The 21,710-nt window shown below is 33.6% G+C and overlaps 2 protein-coding genes across 2 annotated transcripts; one reads left to right on the top strand and one right to left on the bottom strand.

Moving 5' to 3' along the window:
- Nucleotides 1-1,134: 1,134 nt before the first annotated feature.
- Nucleotides 1,135-6,239, bottom strand: LOC143633837 (ribulose bisphosphate carboxylase/oxygenase activase 2, chloroplastic-like). Its single transcript, XM_077102066.1, has 6 exons — nt 5,878-6,239; nt 5,432-5,537; nt 3,477-3,562; nt 2,885-3,357; nt 1,450-1,731; nt 1,135-1,319 (listed from the first exon to the last, which is right to left on the bottom strand). Exons 1-6 carry the CDS (start codon nt 6,216-6,218, stop codon nt 1,204-1,206), a joined length of 1,404 nt encoding a protein of 467 aa, XP_076958181.1. The 5' UTR covers nt 6,219-6,239; the 3' UTR covers nt 1,135-1,203.
- A 5,599-nt stretch (nt 6,240-11,838) lies between these two features.
- LOC143633836 (transcriptional regulator TAC1-like) lies at nt 11,839-12,324 on the top strand. The gene has a single exon (XM_077102065.1). The coding sequence runs from the start codon at nt 11,839-11,841 to the stop codon at nt 12,322-12,324; it is 486 nt and encodes a 161-aa protein (XP_076958180.1).
- Nucleotides 12,325-21,710: the final 9,386 nt, after the last annotated feature.

Below are 21,710 nucleotides of genomic sequence, written 5' to 3'. Positions count from 1 at the left end.
AGAATTGCCGGCCAAGAATATGATTATGGACACGAGGGAAAAAACAAACTCTAAGGATAACGTTTAAAATATAAAATGAAAACAAGATAAAACTAACCACGTAATTTGCAACAAGTTTATTCATTACTCTCAACTACTTATTCACATCTCCCCTTCCTCCTTTCATTCCGGCTCCTCTAATATCTGAGCTAAATATATAAAGCTAAGCTTGTTAACTGTGAAAGAGAGAAAGATAAAGAAACATCAAAGTACTTCTCTCTATAAATAGGGAAACATGAAAACATGATAAGTGCTCACTCCACATTATAACTTTATCTTTAGCTCTTTAAAAAAATGGAAAATTCATTGTAATGTAGCTACTGAACTAAAAAGTCTCAAAGTGCTACATACTATGTCCTAGTGTCATTTTTTTATTGTATCTGTAAACACTTTTTATTTTTAATAAATTAACAGAACCACTTTTATTGCATAAGTTAATTTTTAATTTTATTATTATTATTATTATTTTTAAATTAACAGAACCACTATTTATTGTATTAAGTTAATTTTTAATTTTATTATTATTACTATTTTTATTAAACTAATATACATGAGCCATTGGAATTGGAGGTATTTGTTATTAATTTGGGCTGGAATTGGAGGTTATGGACACGGTTACCTAGGGCTTACAGCCCATTCAGCAAGAGCATCCAAAGTCCAAACAGGAAAAAAAAAACAAAAACAAAAGCATAACAGTGTTCCCAAAAATTTCCGACCAGGAGTCGACTAATTCTTGATTAATCGTTAGTCTTCACTTTACCGAATAATTTTGGGCTAATCGGCCAATAAATCGGTCAATGGTCAAATCTGGCCGAAATCAGGATTAATCGGACTTAATCGGCTTTTCTCATGAATACGGTTTCTATTTATCCTAGCTATATGCTAATTATGGTTTTGCATTGTGTATATATCTATATTGATTAAATTTTGGTGCTCAATATGAGGTGATTAAAGCTTGCTGTTTATAAATAGAAAACTTGATCATACTATGCTAAAACTACAATTTAGTTGTTTCATGGGATGCTCTCCTACGAAATTGTAAGAATCTAAATTCAATATATTACTTTTAACATACACAGAATTAATGGATATCTACCCATATTTAACATGATTGCGGCGCATTTCTATTGCGTTTGCATATAACATACATAAGCCTTTAATTTTCTAAACCTTATACGCACAGCTTCCATCATCGCTCCGAGCCGTTGGATCAAAGTTTTCAGCAGAAGGATCAGTGCAACCTTCGCAAACAGGAACATGAACTTGTTGAGCAGCTTTGCCTGTATAATTCTCATACTTAGTGACCAAATCCGAAAACATGTATACCATATGTAGTTTTCTATAATTCTAATGACATATATAATGAGAAAATTTTCCCATAAGTGTTCAGAAAAATTTAAAAACTCTAACCATAAAAGGCTCCATTTTTAATGGCATCCTCATTAGCATCTCCAAGTGCAGCTTCATTTAAGTACTTGTCTGCTAACTGGACTCTTTTCACATTTTCTTGTTCCTTAACAAGCATGTTTCCATACTCAAGAAGCTTGTCAAGAGTCATCTTTGGTTGTTCAAAAGTAGGAGGTGCTTCCCTTGAGTTCACAAGTCTTTTTCCAATATTTTCTATCCCGATGCCTGAAATCCATTTCCTAACTTCATCGTCGTACACTCTTGCTCTCAAAGCGCCAAAGAAGTCTGCAAACACACATTGGTTGATGCTCGGTTGTAGAAAAGTTTGAAACCGTTTTTAATAGGTTTCGTAGTGTTACGAAGACATTCTTGATGCACTAGCTAAACAGGGCGCCTCCGAGAATTTAAATGTCTCGGCTGAGTCGAAATAAAAACTCAAATCGGCTATGGGTAAAAAAAGATTAGGCTCAATATCTAATAAGAGGATTAAGATTTTTAAATATTTTATAAAAAAAGTTTAAAATAATATATAAAAATATATGTAAAAAAATTTTGTGCCCCAGAAAATTAAATGTCCCAACTAGTCGCCTGGGTTGCCCAACCCAGCAGCCGACCCTGTTGCTAAATAACCAAGTCTAGAGGTCCAATTCATACGATATATAAACAGAGCATGCAAATCATTTATCGAAGAAAAATGGATAAATGATAGAATTTTACCTAAATCTGTTAATTCAAAAGAATGATAGAATTTATTTTAATTATATACTTCTTGAATCATACTTATATTTTTTATAAAAATAAAGGAGAGAAATTGAACAAGTGTTGTGAATCGGACCAGCCCAATCACCACAACCCAAACCCTTTTAAAATTATTTATTTTGATCGGGTCTTTTCTTTGTGACTGGTGGCCCACTCATTGCACCATCTAAGGTGTGGTCGGTGGAGCAGACTAATTATCAAAAATAGACAAAAGGAAATCTTGGTGAGGTCGGCCCAACTGATTTGACCCGTTACCCACTACATTTGACTACCTCCGTTTACGACTAGGGATGATAATAAAACGGGTATTAATAATGTTAGGCTCTTTGTAAAACAATGTTCTATACCCGGCTTAATACCCATTGGACATCGCATATACCATTTAGTTGTTATACATCTTACTCTTTTAGTTATATAAGCTTATTACCGGGAAAACTAAAACTATAAAACAAAAATGTGTTAAATAGTAGTATTTTGTTCCCAAGGAATAAAAATAAAAAAAATAAATAAATTGTTTATAGCCATGGTTTGGATAAATGGGCACATGATTTTTGGGTTTTCAGGTTGGGTATCAGTTAATATCGTATCTTTCACATACGCATGAAAAATTAACACTATACCCGAACGCGACCCCTATTCGATGTCATTTGCCCTCCATTTTATAAGACATTTGGCTTACCTATGGATTGTCCGGGGAAGGTGTCAACAAGCTTGACAACATCCTCCTTAGGAACATTATCAGTTCGGAATATACCCATGCAAACACCAATCCGATCTTCGCGAGTAGGGGCCCAATAAAACTTCTCCATACGCCCATCACGAATTAGAGGTGCGTATAATGTTGAAAAGTCGTTACCAGTGACGATAATTGGGACTCGAGGGTTTTCTTGCTTGTTGTACATGCCTGGAAGCTGAACATTAGTCGGGTTATCGGCTATGTTCATAAGCGTGGCATTTACCATTTGGTTGTTAACGGTGTATTGTGTAGTTCCACCCATTCGGCCCGCACCCGCATCAAGATCATTGATGAATAGCACACACATTTTCCCTTTAGCGATCATGTCTGCAGCCTCACGGTATCTTTGCCTGATTAGCTTTGCGGGTTCTCCTGCATTTCCGCTTTCTAATTCACCCGCACTCATCATAATCGGGCTGGATTGGGTCAGATAGGTGACACAAATATTAGTCTAGAGATAATGAAGTTGCATGATAAAAAAGGTGACAAATTGACTCATTTACAAATTCAAAGTATTAGAAGGATGAAAACCTACTTGATACCCATCTTGGCGAATACAAGCTCACATTGGAATGATTTTCCTTGACCTTTGCCTCCCCAAATGCCTAAAATCAATGGAACCTGCGGTTGAAATTTTGTACATTGTTTCACTTTCAGTACTTTCCGTGACACAATTATACCTTTTTTTTTCCGGGATCATCATAAAACATTCTATTCTCTACTGGTTACAAACTTGAGGTTCAACTATGATTTTATTAAAAAAACATATTTTATATAAAGATCCAACAAATGTTGGGAACAGAAGGTTAGCAGACCCTCTTGCCCATTGGTTCCGTCCCAACTTATTTTTAGCTTATATATGTTTTAATTGGAATTACTTTTGTCTAGAGGTGACGATTATGACTCATTAATTACTTATTATAAATCAGGGGCGGATTCAGTGTTGAGTCAGGGGGCATATGCTTCCCCTCAAATTCGTATTTTCTTCAATAAACTTTTAATTTATTAGGTTCAAAGATCCCAAGTATCTCATTCATGTTTTTTAAGTGCCCCAAACACCACTTTTCAATGCCAAATTTTCAAAGGCAAGTTTAATTTTGCTTTCAAAAAATAACAATTAGGCTTAGATTGTTTGATTGTCTGTATCAATTAGTTATTAATATAGTGATATATTCTTGAGTTTAATTGAACTGCTATAAAAATAGACCAAAATATGATAGTATTCAGAGTATCATTTTTTTTTTATAATTCTACACTATTTAACTTTTAATTTTTTTTTACATACGAGCTTTGAGTTATGACAAGTTGACAACTATGAAAAAGTTTTTATCAATTGTAATATGTATTTTGTTTATTGTATTTTGATGAAATTTATTGCTTGCATGCATGTCTATATATGGTTTATTTAATGTAATTTCTTTTGACCTGACTCATTTTTGTTTGATTTGACCCATTCTAGGTTGACCATTTTGGCACCCACTAACAAAAATTTCTGCTTAGACCATCTCCGACGATTTCTTGTTCAAACTAGCCACATCACTACTACATCAGCTTTCTTAAAAACCACTTTTTTACTCCAACAATACACCTTCTCAAACCATCATTTCCACATCATCACTTGCTTTTACATTTATTTTAACTAAGAATTTTACAATACTATAAAATCCTTAATTTTTATAATTTCTATTTAAATAAATAGCAATATAATAAAAATGGAGTAAAAAATTTAACCGTTAAACAAGCTGTTACGTAAAAAATAAACAAACAAAAAAAATAAAAAAATTTGAAATAAATATAAAAAATATTTATATAGGTATTTTTAACATATTTTATAAAAATAAATATGGGTATATATATATATATATACGTGTGTGTGTAGGGTGTAAGATGTGATGCCCGGGACCCACATTAGATGGTTTTTGATGGTTTGAAAAACCAAACCTCAAGCCTTGGTTTTTTATTTAAACCAATACTCCAATGGTCTAGTTGTTTTTGGGTTTGTTTGAACCAAACAAAAACCACCAATATAGATGGTCTTATAAATATACTGATGTTGGTAACTTTGTCGAGTCAGATGAGTTGAATGTAGGAGAAAGAAAGTATACTTTAGCTCTATTAGAACTTCGTATATTGTGTTCACAAAAAGAGAATATTATTGTGTAGTAATATATAGTTTTGTACTAAGGTTAAAACCTTAATACTTAAAAAGGAAAATTTAGAAAAAAATGTGTTTAGGGCTAGCCAAATAGATTAGTCAGCCGACGGTATCAGTTAAATTACAGATCTTGTTGTTTTGAGGACACGTGATAATTCTTGTTCGTTCCATAACTTACTGGATGATAGATTTTAAACGGCCGGTCAGACCGTTCTTAGAAAGGCCATTTTAGGCATTTGTAAATTTGGAGAGCAATTTAAGTAATCTGGTTGGTCAAATGGCTCTTATGGCAAACCCCACCCATATAATCTACTCATTTTCCAAATCTTGGTTACCTTAATATTTGGCAATGTCATAAAGTTCTTAGTGATATGAACGACAAGCTTGTCCATAAAAGCCGGTGCAATGTAGAACCCATCCATTGTATTATCCAAATTATATCTGCAGTTCATGTATACAAGATTAATAACACTTTCAATTATAATTAAAATATATGCATAAAAATAATAATTAAATCTGTGGCACTTTTAAGTTTATCAGAAGGGGAAAGTTAACGTATAAATTAATTAATGTGTTAATAGTGAGAATCAAATAGTATAAGTATTATATATACATGTAGTGTAATTATGTAATTACATCATAATGTAATTGCAGTAATGTACTGTAATTACACCATACTATAATTACAATATGTTGTGTATATAATTATACTACTTGATTTTCACACTTAGTACGTTAATTTAATTTGTATTTGATCCAAACCTTTATTAGAAATACTTACTGTCGAAGACCAGCACTTAGGTACTCATAGGAGCTCAAGACAGGGTAATGGGTGCCACTATCCATGGGGGCTTGGAAAAGAGAATCAACCATTCCTTTGCCACGTGTAATGTCTTGTTGATCATCGGATTCATCGAAGGCGAGTCCTCTCCATCGATCCTTGTTGGTCTGCTTCTCTTCATCAACCTCAGCCGCAACAACATTAAATTTCCCACTTGAAACCTTTGTCTTCTTCGGTTTAAAACTCGCTTTCTTTATATCTCCACCAAAGAAAGCTGATGTTAGATGCAGTGTTCTTCCAGCACCGTACCCGTTCAAGTTCAACTGCAATAAAGATGCCATTACAAATTTAGTTTTAGGTTTACCAAGTTAAATGTATAACTTTCTATAGAAATGGGTTGAGAAAGTCTCGTATTATTTGTGAAATTGTGACAGATTAGACGAAAGTACGTTGGGAACAAGAGAAATATGCAATTTAAGTATAGAACAAGTTAGAAAATAGTAGATTAAACCAAAGAAAGGTTAAACAATATTGGAAAATGGAGGTTGAAACCATAATTTCTAGGGAATAAAGCTGGCCAACAAATCATGATTTACACAACATTTACATTTAAAATTGATACACCATGAAAATTGCTATATTAGACGAGAGAAATTAATAGACATAAATGATCTTAATTATCAATTTGATTTATATTTTTGTTTATTTCGTTTATGGAAATTAATTAAAATGCGTAGTTTTTAAAATGAGATATAAATTAGAGACGATTTATCGTTTTTGTAGGGTCAAGACGATAGATATAGAGAGATATAACAAACTCTATAGGTACGAGATTGAAGGTAATAGGCATGCCACTAATAGAGACGCATACATGACTTAACGTATGAACATCACACATTTTTTAAAATCTTTTTTAAACTTATTTTAAACCATTATTTTTGTTATATGTTAATTTTTGTTTTTTATATATTTATTGTATATATTTAATATTTACTATAGCAATTAAAACAACAAATTAAAAATAAAAAACCCAAAGTCATTGAAAAGTCAAAGGATAAAAAATGATAATTTGGTGAAGACATTTTACTTTCAAACTAAGAAAAGTCAAATGATAATTTAGTAAATAAAAAATACAACAGATATTTTTCTAATTAAGCGTGCATATTAGTTGGTTTTTTTGGCATGTGTAGAGAATTTTTTTAAATATATCATCACTATGCTAATACAAATCTAGTATCACAAAGTTAACAGATTTAGTTAACGTGTTGGAGTATGGTATTCAGTTAAACCCTTTATTTTAAAGTGTGTAACTTTGTCCAAATATATATATATATATATATATATATATATAAAAAGCATAAATCATTTAAACGTGTACGTACGGATGTACGAACATACATATACTCGACACTAAGACACTTAAGAAAAGGTGGTAATTATTACCGGTGTTTGGATCACAGCTCCGGCAGTGGTAGCCATTGGCAGTAGTTTTAAGAATTAAGCAGCAAGAAAAAAAGTAGTCTTTTTTATGTTTATTAATAATAAGAAAAAATGATTGCTTTTGAAGATCGAGTTGGTTGGGTTGATCATAAACGATGAAGGTGAGTTACTATTTATAGTAAGAAACCACGATGAAGATACGAGCTTTTGATTCTTCCAGAAATAGAAAACATGTGGTTTGGGTTTGCAGAACTCTAACAACCACACGATTTGGGCCAGATATTGTGTAACGAAAGTAAAGTAAGCTTGACAAATATACGTCGGTGTTGGTATTCATCACATCCGTCATTTCGATCAATGATCGTTTGGTTTTGATGATCATTTCATTTTAACAAACGTTTGGTTTTATTGTTAAACCATTCCAGTTAATTAAATGGATGGTTAGTCTTGGAGATTCCTGTTCTTGGGTTTTACCTTTAACAATGTATGTAACATCATATCAAAATAGTGTGTTCCTTACAAATCGTTAAAAGAAGTTACAGTTTTGTTTAATAGATTTTTTTAACTTTGTTTAACTCTTAACACAAAACGGAAGCTAGCAACATGCATTGTATGGTTGCTAAGATTTTAATACGAGCTAGTCTTGTGATTTTTGCAATTTTATTTAGCATAATGTTTTAACCTTGTCAAGAATATATATATAGTCATATGATCTTGCATAGATTCATGCATGATTTTGACTGTGCAATCATAATATATATTAATATAAGTTTAACTTTAGTTAGCGAATTAAAAGGCTACAATTATATTATAAGAACACTTATTTTTGACAATGGAGTCATGATCCTTCTCTCTTTCCTTAACCGAATTATGAAGATAATATGAAAAGTAGGCTCAAAATACTTGTGTATTTGATAATTATATCATGTGAAAACTAGATATAGTTAATTTGGATGTTTTAAACTATTATTATAAAATGATAATTAAATAATTTTTAACAGGCCGGCCCAAACATATAGAATAATTATTTCTCTTTAAATTATATTTTCAAAAAATATTAACTGTTCAACACTCCTACTAATCATAGCTAAACTATTTTCCTTTCATTGTCTTCATTCATTTTATTTTGGTAAAAAGAAATGAATATCAAGAAGCTTCACGCACATGTGTAGCATGGATATAAATCTCTACATTTTGTCAAAAACAGATTTGTCTGTTTGCCAAATTTTTGTTGTCCCACCTCATCCATATCCGGCTTCTACTATATTCTAGTTTCTCCTGTAAATTCATTTTTAATTTTTACAATATATATTATCAAATATATAGTAAGATAGTTAATATTTTTGTAAAGGCATTTATTATATGGTATAAAAAATAATTTATGTAAAAGATGATGATAATGGGAAAATATAAGGTTTAGGAAAATGTATATAGGGATGACAAGAAAACAAGTACTTTTGAAAAGTTAATAAAAACCGATTTAACAGTTATTTGCATATAATCAAAATAATTTTATGTATGTTTGTTGCTCTGATTATATAATACCCTTTATAATTTTATATAAAGCGGAAACGGTGACTTCTAACTATACAACAAGGGACGATATATATCCGGCGATATATAAAGTTATAATGTAAGTGACACATGGCACATGAAGGTTTAATGGACTGCCATTCGCTGGATTTTATTCATTTGCATGCCGGTGAAGGCTGCATGAGTAAGAAAGCATGCTTCTAATAAATGTATAAATATAACTATAAATAATAATTAAATAAATAATCTTTCAATCTTTCTTATGTAGCACTTGATCACGTCATCGTACCATGCTAGATCCTTAAGGTGCCACGCCATGTTTGCCGATTATACCTCATCTCGTTTTCGGAACTAATAATAAATGATGTCTAGCTACTCTTTTAGGAAATTCTTAAAATAGGTAGGTATGAAAACAAAATTTAAATTTTAGATATTATTTTCAAAGAATTTCAAAAATAGATCTTATAAACTAGTCGTGACGAGTAGATTATGTTAACACATGATCAGTTTGCAGAACCAATTAAAACATGCTACGTGGCCATAAAACTAACCGTGACGAACACATTCACTAATCATTTAGTCACCACAACTAAAGAAGTTGCATGCCTCATAATCAACGCCCACGAGTACTGCATAAACGTTTAGTCACGACGAGTACATTACAACTTCCGAGACACGAGTAGTTTACTAAACTAACAATGACGAGTTGTTTTGTTTACCAAATACACCGAACCGGTTAGTTTTACAAGAAACTAACTGGACCGGTTAGTTTGAAAGGTCAATTAGTCATTTCGAGTAGATCTTGGTCAACGACTAGTTCTTCCGGTATATATTTCCGATGCAAGTAGTTTATTACCACTTAACTCGTCGTGACTAGTTTGATCTTACAATCTACTAGTGGCTACTCGTGTCACACCTCAACTTAAGACGGAAATTCCGGGGTATGAGCCGATTGTTCACAGCTCAAAGGTACTATCATAAATAAAATGACAATATCTATTAAATTAATTATTTCATATTAAAGTGCACACATTATCCAAACATAACAAATAATCCAAAACAAGTAAAAATAATCCCAAACAAAATTTAAATAGTAATAGTCTTCATTAAGTTCCCTAAAGTCTTTTCTAGATGTATTTCACGTCAAGCTTCAAGTCACACGATAACCTGCATATACGTAGAAAATGAAATAGAGTTTGTCAACAACACATGTTGAGTGAGATGATCACCAGTTTTCATGAAAAATAATAGTATATATATATATAATATGATAAATGTTAAATGCGCAAACAAACATATGTGAGTAATAGTCAATCAAACCATAAACAAACAATGTGTCAATTGGCCGTTGCCTTGCGAATTAAGCATTGGCTACTATGACTAGTATACAAAAGTGATTGTCGGTTTACCATAGTCTTGCGAATTGGGCATTGGCTACTATTAAAAAAGTAAAGTGGTACAAAAACGGGTAACGCACCGAAATACCCGTACTGATACTAGTACCCGTACCATACCCAAAAATTTGGTACGGGTATTGGCACACATTTTTTAAAATCAATTTTTGGTACGAATGTATGTACGTGTACATATACAGATACTTATCAAACTCGTTCCTTGTCCAAATCCATGAAGTGAAGGGCTCAACTTTAAAGGCGAATAGTAATGTAAATTATTATGCAATTTATTCAACCTTAATACTTCCTAGCATAAAATATACATAACACAGTTGTTCTAGCTCTTAAGCATGCTAACGTTCTTTTTCAATGTTGTTGTCAGTTGTTTATATAGCTTCTGATTAAGTTCTTGTTCAATGTGGTCAATTATTTGCTGGTTATTCGACTGGCTTGCTTCATATTGATGGTTATCATACAATTTTAGTTAGGGTGAAAAAGTCCTACTAGGACTTTAAGATTTGTTGTCGATTAGGCAACTGGCCGGGCAAGTGAATAATTCAAATGGTCTAATGGTTGCGACTATTTGTATGGTGCTTATGTCCTTCATATAAGATGGTCATATTTAGGCTAATATTCGATCTTTCAACGTAATGTGTGCATGTATGTTCATTCTATGTCAAATTATACATCTTGCTATATAATGGTTTATGTAGCTACTTGTGATGGGTGCTGTGGTTTTATAAACATCTAAACTTTTTCTAGAAAAGAGGACCACACAATCTTAAAATTATCTTTGTGTTCTTTGGGTTTTGGAAAAGGTTGAGCTAACCTTGATCCATATAACATGACTATTGCCAATTTTTAATGCCTATATATTTTATATCTTTTTATTTAGTTGATCTTTAAAGTTCACAAATGACGCTCTTAATTCGTGACCTGATGAGTTTACAAATATTAAATTTAACAGTCATACTTAATTCTAAAGATTTAACTTTTCAACTAACAAAATATGACTTTTAAGACATTAATATTTTATGATACTAAATAAGCCATGTATCTATAAGTTAATTATACCCTTGTCCATATCGTTATCTATTGAGACATATTTTTGAGACATAGTTTTTTGCGTTTTAAATTTTGGGTTCCTTTGCCGGGCAAAGTACAAGAATAAAAAACTCAACGTGGCTACTAACCTCATGTTTGAAAGAGATATGGCTTTTCCTTTCCGATGACTACCATATCACAACATGCTTATTCACTATTCAAATACACTTAAAATTATTTAGTTCTAATACTTTTTAATAACCGTTTATATTAAAATTTGGCCGACAAAAGTTATATTTATTGAATAGATTATGGTATCGTATAACTTGTATATATCTAAAAGGAATTTAGAGTGTAATTTATTTAAAAAAACACCAAGATGGTAATGAAATAATTAATGAAACCATGCGCATGCAAGTGTCCCAATAAGCAGCCATCTATGACTACCATGTCCCTTGCATTTTAATACTAAAAGTCCACCATTTCTACACTCTGATTCAGAGCACTTGGATATTTGATCAACCTCTCTCTCTCTCTTTGGAAATTTGGTATGGAAATTAAAAACCTTGAAAATACAAGACCTTCACAAGATTTAGCAAGCTCCAACAATGGTGATTTTGTGCAAGAAAGTAGGTCTTATTCATGCACTTTCTGCAAAAGAGGGTTTTCAAATGCACAAGCACTAGGTGGTCACATGAATGTTCATAGAAGAGACAGGGCTAGGTTACAAGAATTAATCCAGGAAACCCTAGTTACTACAAATGCTATGAACATGGATTCAGTTGATCAAGTTGAAGTCAGTGAAGCAAATAGTCATGAACATCCTAGAAAGAAAGATGATCATGGTGTTAACAGTGATCAGAGACCACTATTGCAACTATCTTTGTGTACGGAGTCTTTATCTACAAGTGATAATTCTAGCATCAGATCGAATAAGGTTTCTTCTTTACCGTCGTCACCAAAAGAAGTTGACCTCGAGCTTCGGCTAGGGATCGAATCTAACAAAACGTCTAGAGATCGTGTTATGCGAGACTAAGGATGGTGAAATGATATGATAAGAGCTTTAAATTAAACAGGTTCAGCACACTCTTGTTAAAGACTCCCTTTTCTTCATATATAACCTAAATGCTATTTGATCAAGTATACTTAATATTTATTTGCTACTCCCTTTTGTAATTCTTTAGTTTCTTGTCTTACATGTTCTCATGCATGTTGATCATGGAGAAAATCATGATCATATTATAAATGAATAATAAAAGATAATTGAAACACTAATATTATTGATCGATGAATGATATTTTCTTGAGGTTACAATCAGATAATTCTAATTATGAAAGTCTTGTAAACATAATAATGTAATAATATCCAAGCTAAATTATCTATTATATAAGTTTTCATAATCCAATTTTTGGTAGATCAAGCTAGTAACGGTCATGATCATCATGTTCATTCATTTGACTAATAAAACAAGATCTCCGGTCTTCATTTATGTACATGCACCTTTCTCAAAAGACATTGAGCCTTTCATAGTAAAGACACAATGACAACCCCATCCGGGTCGAACGGATGTTCTCTCCGGTTTTGAACACGAACGAAGCCACACCTTGATCTTCTTCTCCGAGTGCTCGAGACCTGCCATGGAAAAACGAGGGAGTGAAGGTGACTGCTAAGAATTTTCTCTTTTTTACAGACACAAAAATTATGGTGGAGGCCAAAAGTCCAAGAGAGGATCCCTTAAATGAGAGATGAAGATCCCTTATATAAAGGACTCCATGACTACCATCATGAAATCCTAGCCTTAATTGGCCAAGTCCGGTTAGGGGTTACCTCCACAACCCCCGTCCCATTTGGCCTTGGTTAGTAAATAATACTAATGTAACAAATATAACATGTAATGTAATAAATAAAGGTTGTACCAGGGGTTTAGGACCCTATCTCCACGAATCCCCCCAGTTCAATGCTTCACCTGGGCGTGCAAGCGTTTAGGTGGAGCTCTGGACTTATTAGGAGTACTTGGGGGGGGGGGGTGAAGATTAACGGTTTTTCCGACCCAGTGCCTCCCGCGTGTACTCTTTTGCATGCAAGTTTACTTTGCTTTGGGTTTATGTGAGAGGAACAAACTTATATTTGTCTTTGGGTTTAAGAGGTTTTAAATCATGATGGTAAGTTTGGGGTGTTGCGGAGCATGTCCTGTCACACCCCGACCAAAGGCGGAACATGTCGGGGCGTAACGTATTGATTGGACAGTAGCTTGAAAGACACTAATTAAAGCAACAATAATTATTTAACTTTATTAACATTAAATAAGTACAAAAATTCAATAAGTAAATACATCATAACTAGTAATTTGAATAAATATCCTAAGGTCAACTAACTATCTTCGATCTTGAATATATCAAATACTTGAACCTGTAACAAGTATAAAAATAGAGTTTGTCAATACGAATGCCGGTGAGAATACATAAATTTTAGTTGTATATATATAGGGTTTGGATCAAATACAAATGAAATTAACGTGTTAAACGTGAGATTCAAGTAGAGTAATTATATATACAAGTAGAGTAATTATGTAATTACATCATAGAGTAATTACGTAATTACTCTATGGTGTAATTACATAATTACTCTACTTGTATATATAATTACTCTACTTGATTATTATGTTTAGCACGTTAATTTCATATGTACGTTAACCCTCCCTTATATATATATATATATATATATATATATATAGGTAAATCACAATTTCAATTTATACATTAACCCTCTCCTATATATATATATATATATATATATATATATATATATATATATATATAGGTAAATCACAATTCATTGTAAATGGTGAGCATTACAACACTTATGAAAATGTAAACAACTAAATAGATGTGGACTCATTCCTATTGATACAAAATCAATGTACTTGGATAAATGTATGATCATACTAGATGAGAATAGATGAGGATGAGATACCAACCATCAAACATAAAATAAACACTTAAGCACATAAAGCATAATCATAAGGCATGCAAGAATCCCAGATAAACATAAATTGAATTGTGTTTTGAATAGATGAGGAAATAAAACATGAGTAAGTTAATAAGGTATACATGCTACCCCAAAATATAAAAAGATGGAAAGGGGGGGGGGGGTATGTAAACCCACCTTAACGAGTGGATTAATGAAGACGAGATAACGATAAATTTAGATAAACGCGGTTGAGCTCCTCGGGATATGTCAACAAATGTTCCTAGTTGTTAACGATAATATTAATTAATTAATGAAATAATTATAAGAACAACACTTATGACGGATTTGGATTCGATAGGGTTCTAAGTACAAGTTTGTTATTAGACAATTTATTAGTTTAGTTTTCAATATTGCGGTTTATAATTGGGTTGAAAGATTTAGACCTTTTAGGGTTTAGATTATTTTATTTATTAATTATTTACTTAATAATATTATTACGTTTACTATTTGTAAAAATATAACTAGAGAGTATAAAAAAAATGCAACGTGATGAAACGGATGCCAATCGGTTTAAAAGGAGTTTGGAGACTTTATTATTATTATTATTATTATTATTACGTTATATTTTATCCGTATTTATATTTTCAAGTTTCTTTTAAAAAAAATGAATAAGAGCCCCGGTATTATATATGTAACTATTTATATATTAGATTATCTATATGATAAGCGAGCTCTCGCTTGAAAAATTAGTGGTGATTGTTTGGCTAGACGAGTAAGAATTATTCTTTTTCATATAGTTAGCTTTTATTAGGCTTTTAAATTGAGGAAACATAAATTTATAATTATAATATATATATATATATACACAAATATACATGTACGGAAAATGTTAGTCGGTAACTTATTTTGCAAGTTTGACGGGGTTTCATTCGTTAAAACGAGTGAGAAATAATATCAAATTTCGATATGGTAAAAGAATATTTATTTAAGGAAAATGATTTAAACAAGAAATAAAAAAAAATATCTTACAAAAGTAATATTTAACAAGCTATCCGAATTTACCCCAAACCCTAAGAACCCTAATTCATTCAAACCCCAGTTGAAGCGTGTATGCCCTCTGTCATTCAAAATTGACAGAGGGCTTTTAATAGACGCCCTAATCCGACCAAGAAACATGTTTCAATTACCTTAGGGAATAACGAATTGATGGAGAACGAGACCTAGGTTTATCCGCAAAGAACACGAGATCAAAAGGGTTCTAGACGGCTTCTTTATGATGCAATTAGATTAGGGGTTTGGGTTGCGCTACTATGAGGATGGTGTGGGCGAGTTTAATTTCATTTTGATCACGTATTTATAGTGTTTTTGGGCCGAATTAGATCCGCGGTTAGTTAAACAAAATTAGCTGTTAATAAGTTGTCTTTTACTATGATTAGTACGTCGGTGGAATCGCGTTTTAATGGAGAATCATTTTTGTATAGTCAATTTCATGATTTACGGCAGATTAAGCGAGTTACCATTTGAGGGGGGGGGGGTGTCGGCTGGATGTGAAGGAGAGGAGGGAAAAGAGAAAAATATTTACAATAAAGTCCTTGATATTTGAGGTTGGGTACATAAATGGTTAAAGTAATAGTAGAGGTTGTTTTTGGCATATCTTTGTTAGTTAGATTAAAAAAATAAACTATAACCGAAACTAATTTGAGCGTCGTGAAATGAAATGAATGATCGATAATAAATTTATTACTTTGATTTAATAAACGATCAACAATAGACCGAATAATAAAATTTTAAACGGGTCGGGTTTTTGAATAAAAAAATCCGAAATGTTACAGCATTCACAACTTTTTAGAAATTTCGTCCCGAAATTAAAGAAAACCATAATATAAGGAAGGAAAATAAGCGTCAAGAGAAAATTCATCATTTTTTTTAAATAGCACAGATTTTCAAGTGACTCGAATAACGCTACAAACGAAAAATATGATAAGGACACTTATATATAGGATGTACCAGCGGCGTATCTACCATGCCCTTATCACATCGATATTTGTACCGTTTCCCAAAATCATCCTAGGTTCTGGGTGATGACACACAACCGTATTCACTATGAGTCTCATGCGAGGATTTTGATAATTATGCATGCACTCATAATTATTTAGGTCGTCGCATGATTCACATAGCTCGTCTCGTCGTGTGGGTTCGAAAACAAGGTAAGAATTTTTTTTTTTATTATTATTTTTAAATCAAAATTTAAATAGCATTAATTGTTCAAGAGAAATGAAACTAAATAAATACGTGAAATTTTGATGATCATGAATAACGATTAAAAATAAATAAATAAATAAAATATAACGAAATTGTTGAAGCTAACCATTGAAAATAATAATAATAACAAAAGGGAAACAAATTAGATGGAGGAAATTTTGAAATTAGATAAGTAATTTACACATTCGATGTATATAATACTTGCGAAGATAATCATATTCACGAATATGTATTCACATAGATAGGTTCACACAACAAACAAATCACATGGTTAAAGAAATATAATAATAGATGAGGCTTGAGGTCAAGATTATAAAAAAGGATGAGAAAATAGTACCATGAGAATGAAGTGAGTTTGGGGAATTTGGGTAGTCATGTATTAAAGTATCAAAATAAAATTTGTACATATGAGTCCTATTAGATAACTATGCACAACACATGTTCATAGTCCCAATTTCCCAAAACAAAATGTTTGTAGGAAATCGGTCATAGGTAGTTAATGATGCAAATAGGGTACTATTAGATAACCATGCACATCCATGCACATAGTCCCGGTAAATAACCGGTCATAGACCACTTGAAATGTGATAATAAATTGCGTAACAATGTAATAAACGATATAATGGGAATAGATGAGAAAGTGAATTGTAAATAACCATGATTCTCATTCATAGCAAAACTTTATTTAATTATTTATAACAAAACTTGAGATTAAGTCATTACATTAGGTTTTAAACAAAAAGAACTCGATAAACGTCTCTTGTGTAGCATGTATTCTTGAAAGGTGAGGCTTAGACTTGGTAACCGTTGATGTAACACACTTGTCCTTGGCTTCCTTGTGCAACTTGGTGAACTTGAGGTTGGTTGGGTGGGTTTTGGTTGGCTTGAGTATTGGGAATAGGTTGGGCTTGAATTGCTTGAATGGGTTGGGCTTGGATTGGTTAAGGTTGATTCACTTGGGCATGGTTGAATTGGCTTGGGTAGAATGGGTTGAATAAACTTGCGCTTGATAAGCTTGATAATGAGTTGCTTGGGCTGGGTAGGATTGGATTTGGTTCCTGTGTGCAAGTTTTGGGTATGCATTACGATAATGGCTTGGATCTCCACAATTGTAACAAGCCCTAATAGTTGAGGGTGCTTGGGTAAACGGTTGAGCATGAGGTGAAACTTGGAGTTGGATTAGAGGTGAGGTAAATGGTTGAATCATGGGTTGATTGAGTTCACGACATGTGGTAAAAAGGTGACAAAAACGACCGCAATGAGTGCATTGACGACACTTGAGGTTAGGCGAATGGTGGAATTTACACGTATCACATAAAGGGTGGGGTCCTGTGTAAGGCTTCTTGGTGGGTTAGGCTTGCTGGGTTTGCGATTGGGCCAAGACGTAGTTTTGGGAATTTGACTTTCTTTTGTTGTTGCGGTAATGGGGTGAGTTGTTGTTGTGTTTGGAAGATTTGGGCTTAGAGGATTCGGTCTTGGATTCTTTGGTGGGCTCGGATTCGGGCCTATCGTTGGGCTTCTAGAAATTCTTTCGCGTCAAGATCCCGGCCTTAACGTTGTTCTCGGTGAGGGTGACGGTGTAACGCCCGTTAATTCCGGTTTCAAGAACTAAAGCTTGTAGGGTATGTATAACTCTCGAGACTTAACCGACGTTTCTCGGAAGCCTTTACGTCATCCCAGTACGTTAAATAACCTAACTATTCCTTCCGTTTTGCCTTACACCTCAATCTGGAGGGACTAGAGTGTAATATCTTATGTTACAACACAACAAACCCTAGCCCCCTTGTGCTGTTTGCGATCGGCAGAAACAACAAGGCCAAGACCCGCGATTTTTCTTTTTTGCAGCCAATTCTAAACCTTAGAACTTCAATTCAAGGTATGTACTACGATTCCCCAAGTCTTTTTCACGTTAATTGATCCTCATATTGCGCGTATTGATCGAAAAACGTCTTGTTGTAGGCTAACCTGGTGGCTGCCAATTGAGCGTTTCCGGGGCTGTTTTGAGTGAGGTTTTCGCATCAAAATCCCACTAGGTATGACATGTACATCATATTATAATTTCATGGCCAATGGAGGTGTTTAGGTCGGTCAATCGATTTTAGTTCGAAAACTAGGGTTTATCGAGTGTAGAATTGCAAATTGTTGAGTTTGATGCGTTAATTGATCGGGTGACCGACCGAATCAGGTTGTACAGCCCTAGGGGGGTTTAAGGGCTGTGGAAAAATTATTTTTTTGATGCTTGGGGCTGTTGTGGTTAGTGCTTCGTTAATCGAGTCGGCGGTGCGCGAATTTTCGTTTAAATGTTAAAGTAAGAGTTGTAAAAAGGAACCGTCAACCCTATCAACTCGGGTGACATAATCTTGATGAATGAAAAGATTTAAAATGGAATTTGGTCCATTTGGGGCTGATTCGTTTAACAAATGGTTTTAAGGTTTATTACACGCGCATTCGACCCGATTTGATTATCCTTGGGCCTTGGGTCAAGCTGTTGGGCCTTGGGCCAAAGCGTTGGGCTTGAACGGCCCATTAGGCAAGAGTGTTCTTACGGTCTAGGTTAGTAACGTGTTGTGTATAATTTACAGGCCCTTGCTTGTGATCGTGCACTTAGGAATTTCCTAGCTCGTTGCAGGTGTTCGATTGATTTCAGGTGAGTTCATGATGCCCCTTTTTAACTCTTTAACTTTTGGGCTAGCATGCACACCTAAGTGTTTTCCTACTTGATTAAATGTTTTAAACGATTTATATAGGCTTGCTAGCATATGGTAGGCCTTGGGATGTTAAATATATATATATATATATATATATATATATATATGTATATACATTATTGCTTGGCCTATATCTGGCGATGTTGTAGTCGTCTCGACTATTGATGTTGTGTATGCCTACTTTGTGTTTGCATGCACTGATGTTACGTGTTTGGGTTGTACGTTTGCTCGACCCTGATGTTATACGTGGATGTTATATATATATATTGTGATATATATAGAGATGTAATTGAAAGGATGTTTACATATACATTTTGTATATGTATGTATGAGGATGTTTAGTTCTCGGTAATGAAGATTTGATGGATGTACCCTTTTACTTTTTAAAACTTTTGGTTTGATTATCTTAACTATTACTACTGATGTTATTTACTTAAAACTTGATCTCACTCAGCTCAAGCTGACTTTGTGTGCATATTAGTGTGAGTTTCAGGTTAGGAAGAGGATGCCTTATCGCTTGGACGTGCACGGAGCTACTTGGACGGTGAAGGGCATACGGGAACTGAAGTTTTACTATTAAACATTTATTATTAAAAGTTTTTATTTAAAGATAACTATGTTGATTTTGGGCAAAATTCCCGGGTTTTGGGAACTTATTTTATTATTTATGTTTTCCACTGAATTATACTCTGAGATATTTGTTTTAATGGAAGAAACCGTTTTCGTGTTTAATTATTTTCTTAAGTGTTTTTTATGATTACCAACTGTGGGGTTCCCGGGGTTCGGGGCCTTATAGACGGCTAGGGTAATGGCATCATCAAGATCCTTCGGGTCACGAATTAAGACGGAATCTTGGATTTGTATTGGCAACCCCGTGATGTACTTGTCAATGGTACGCTCCAAGGGAGTGACCATGTGCGGGATGAGGAGACTCAATTTGTGGAATCAGTCGTTATAAGACACATTGTCACCACCTTCTTGTTTTAAATTCCAAAACTCTTCTTCCAACTTTTGGAGCTCATATTTCGGGCAAAATTCCTTGAGCATGAGTTCCTTAAGTTCATCCCATAGCAAGGCCATGGCAACCTCAGCCCCAAGGGCTTTCTTTTTGTTATTCCACCAAGTAAGGGCACTCAATTTGAAAATGCTTGAGGCGTATGTGGTCTTCTTCTCTTCCGGGCACGCACAATGGAGGAACACGCTTTCCATGTGCTCAAACCATTGGAGGAGGGTGGTAGCACCCTTGGTCCTGAAGTAGTCGGTCGGGTTAGCATTCTTAAATTGCTTGAATGAGCAAACAATTGGGTTTGGGTTTACGGAAGCATTCACGGTTTGGAGTTGAGAGATGAGTATTGCGAGGGCTTCTACGATTCCTTTCGTAATACGGGACGACATGCTGCGGCCAGAGTTGCCGGTGCGACGGTTACGGTTGATGGGCGGGAAGAAGACATGCTACAAGGACGAAATTTTGAAAATTTATTAGAATTTGGGATAAATTGTATAACTATGCAAACTTTCTAGTTTTTATGAAAATTCATGAGGGTACAAAATAAAATTTTTTTTATTAGCCTTAACTTGGAGTATAGATAAAATTGATAATTAAATGAAATGGTAAAATTTAAACGGTGGGATCATATGTACATGAAAATAATCAAAAACTAACAAGGGCTATATTTAATTTGAGATATGTCATTTTGGCGGATCACCTATAAATCATCACCAACTTCCCTCTCTCCCAGAAACCATTTCACCCTTAACTATTTTTTCATTTCAAAAATTTTTTCAGTAAAAGTCTGTTAGGCCCCTTTTTGTATAATTAAGTCTTTTGTATTAAAATATTTATGTATTTGGGTTTTAGTGTTTATTTTTGTATTTTGTAGCCCAAGGGAAAAGGCCCAAGGGAAATTATGTAATGAAGCCCATTGGGCACTTGGAAACAAACTATTTCTCATGCATGCTCCTCTATAAATAGGGAGCATGCAATGAGAGAAACAACCTTTTGCCATAATTCTCTAACACTCACATACTTACTTTCTAGCACTCTCTCTCTCTCTCTATAAAACCCGAAATAATATCTCAAGATCCGAGACCTCTTAGGTGGCTTAGTGTGATTTCCGCTAGCACTAAGCTCGGTTGATCCAAGAACGTTGTTAGATCCACCCGCGACGGGACCTACAATTGGTATCAGAGTTTCGGCTCACTAGTTGAGGGTTTTTGGATCACAACCTTGGGTTTTGATCTTGGGAAAAGAAAAGAAGTGTTCTTGACAAGAAAATTCACAAAAACAAGAAAAATACAAAAAGATTCTGCCTTGAAGTTCATAAAATGTCTTAAAATGTGTTCTTGATAAAAAGCAGCAAGTGTACTCGTTCCAGATCTAAAGGTTTGGGTTTAAAAGTGTTAAAATTTGGTGTTACGGGTTTTTAAAATTGTTAAAATAGATAAGGTAAAATTTCGCTTCGCATGGCATAAAAATCAGTGT

This window comes from Bidens hawaiensis, unplaced genomic scaffold (genome assembly GCF_021521415.1).
Source record: "Bidens hawaiensis isolate Kalapana, Puna unplaced genomic scaffold, B.hawaiensis_p1.1 tig00006913_1, whole genome shotgun sequence".
Classification (NCBI taxonomy): Eukaryota; Viridiplantae; Streptophyta; class Magnoliopsida; order Asterales; family Asteraceae; genus Bidens; species Bidens hawaiensis.
This window is presented reverse-complemented; position numbering and strand designations above follow the sequence as displayed.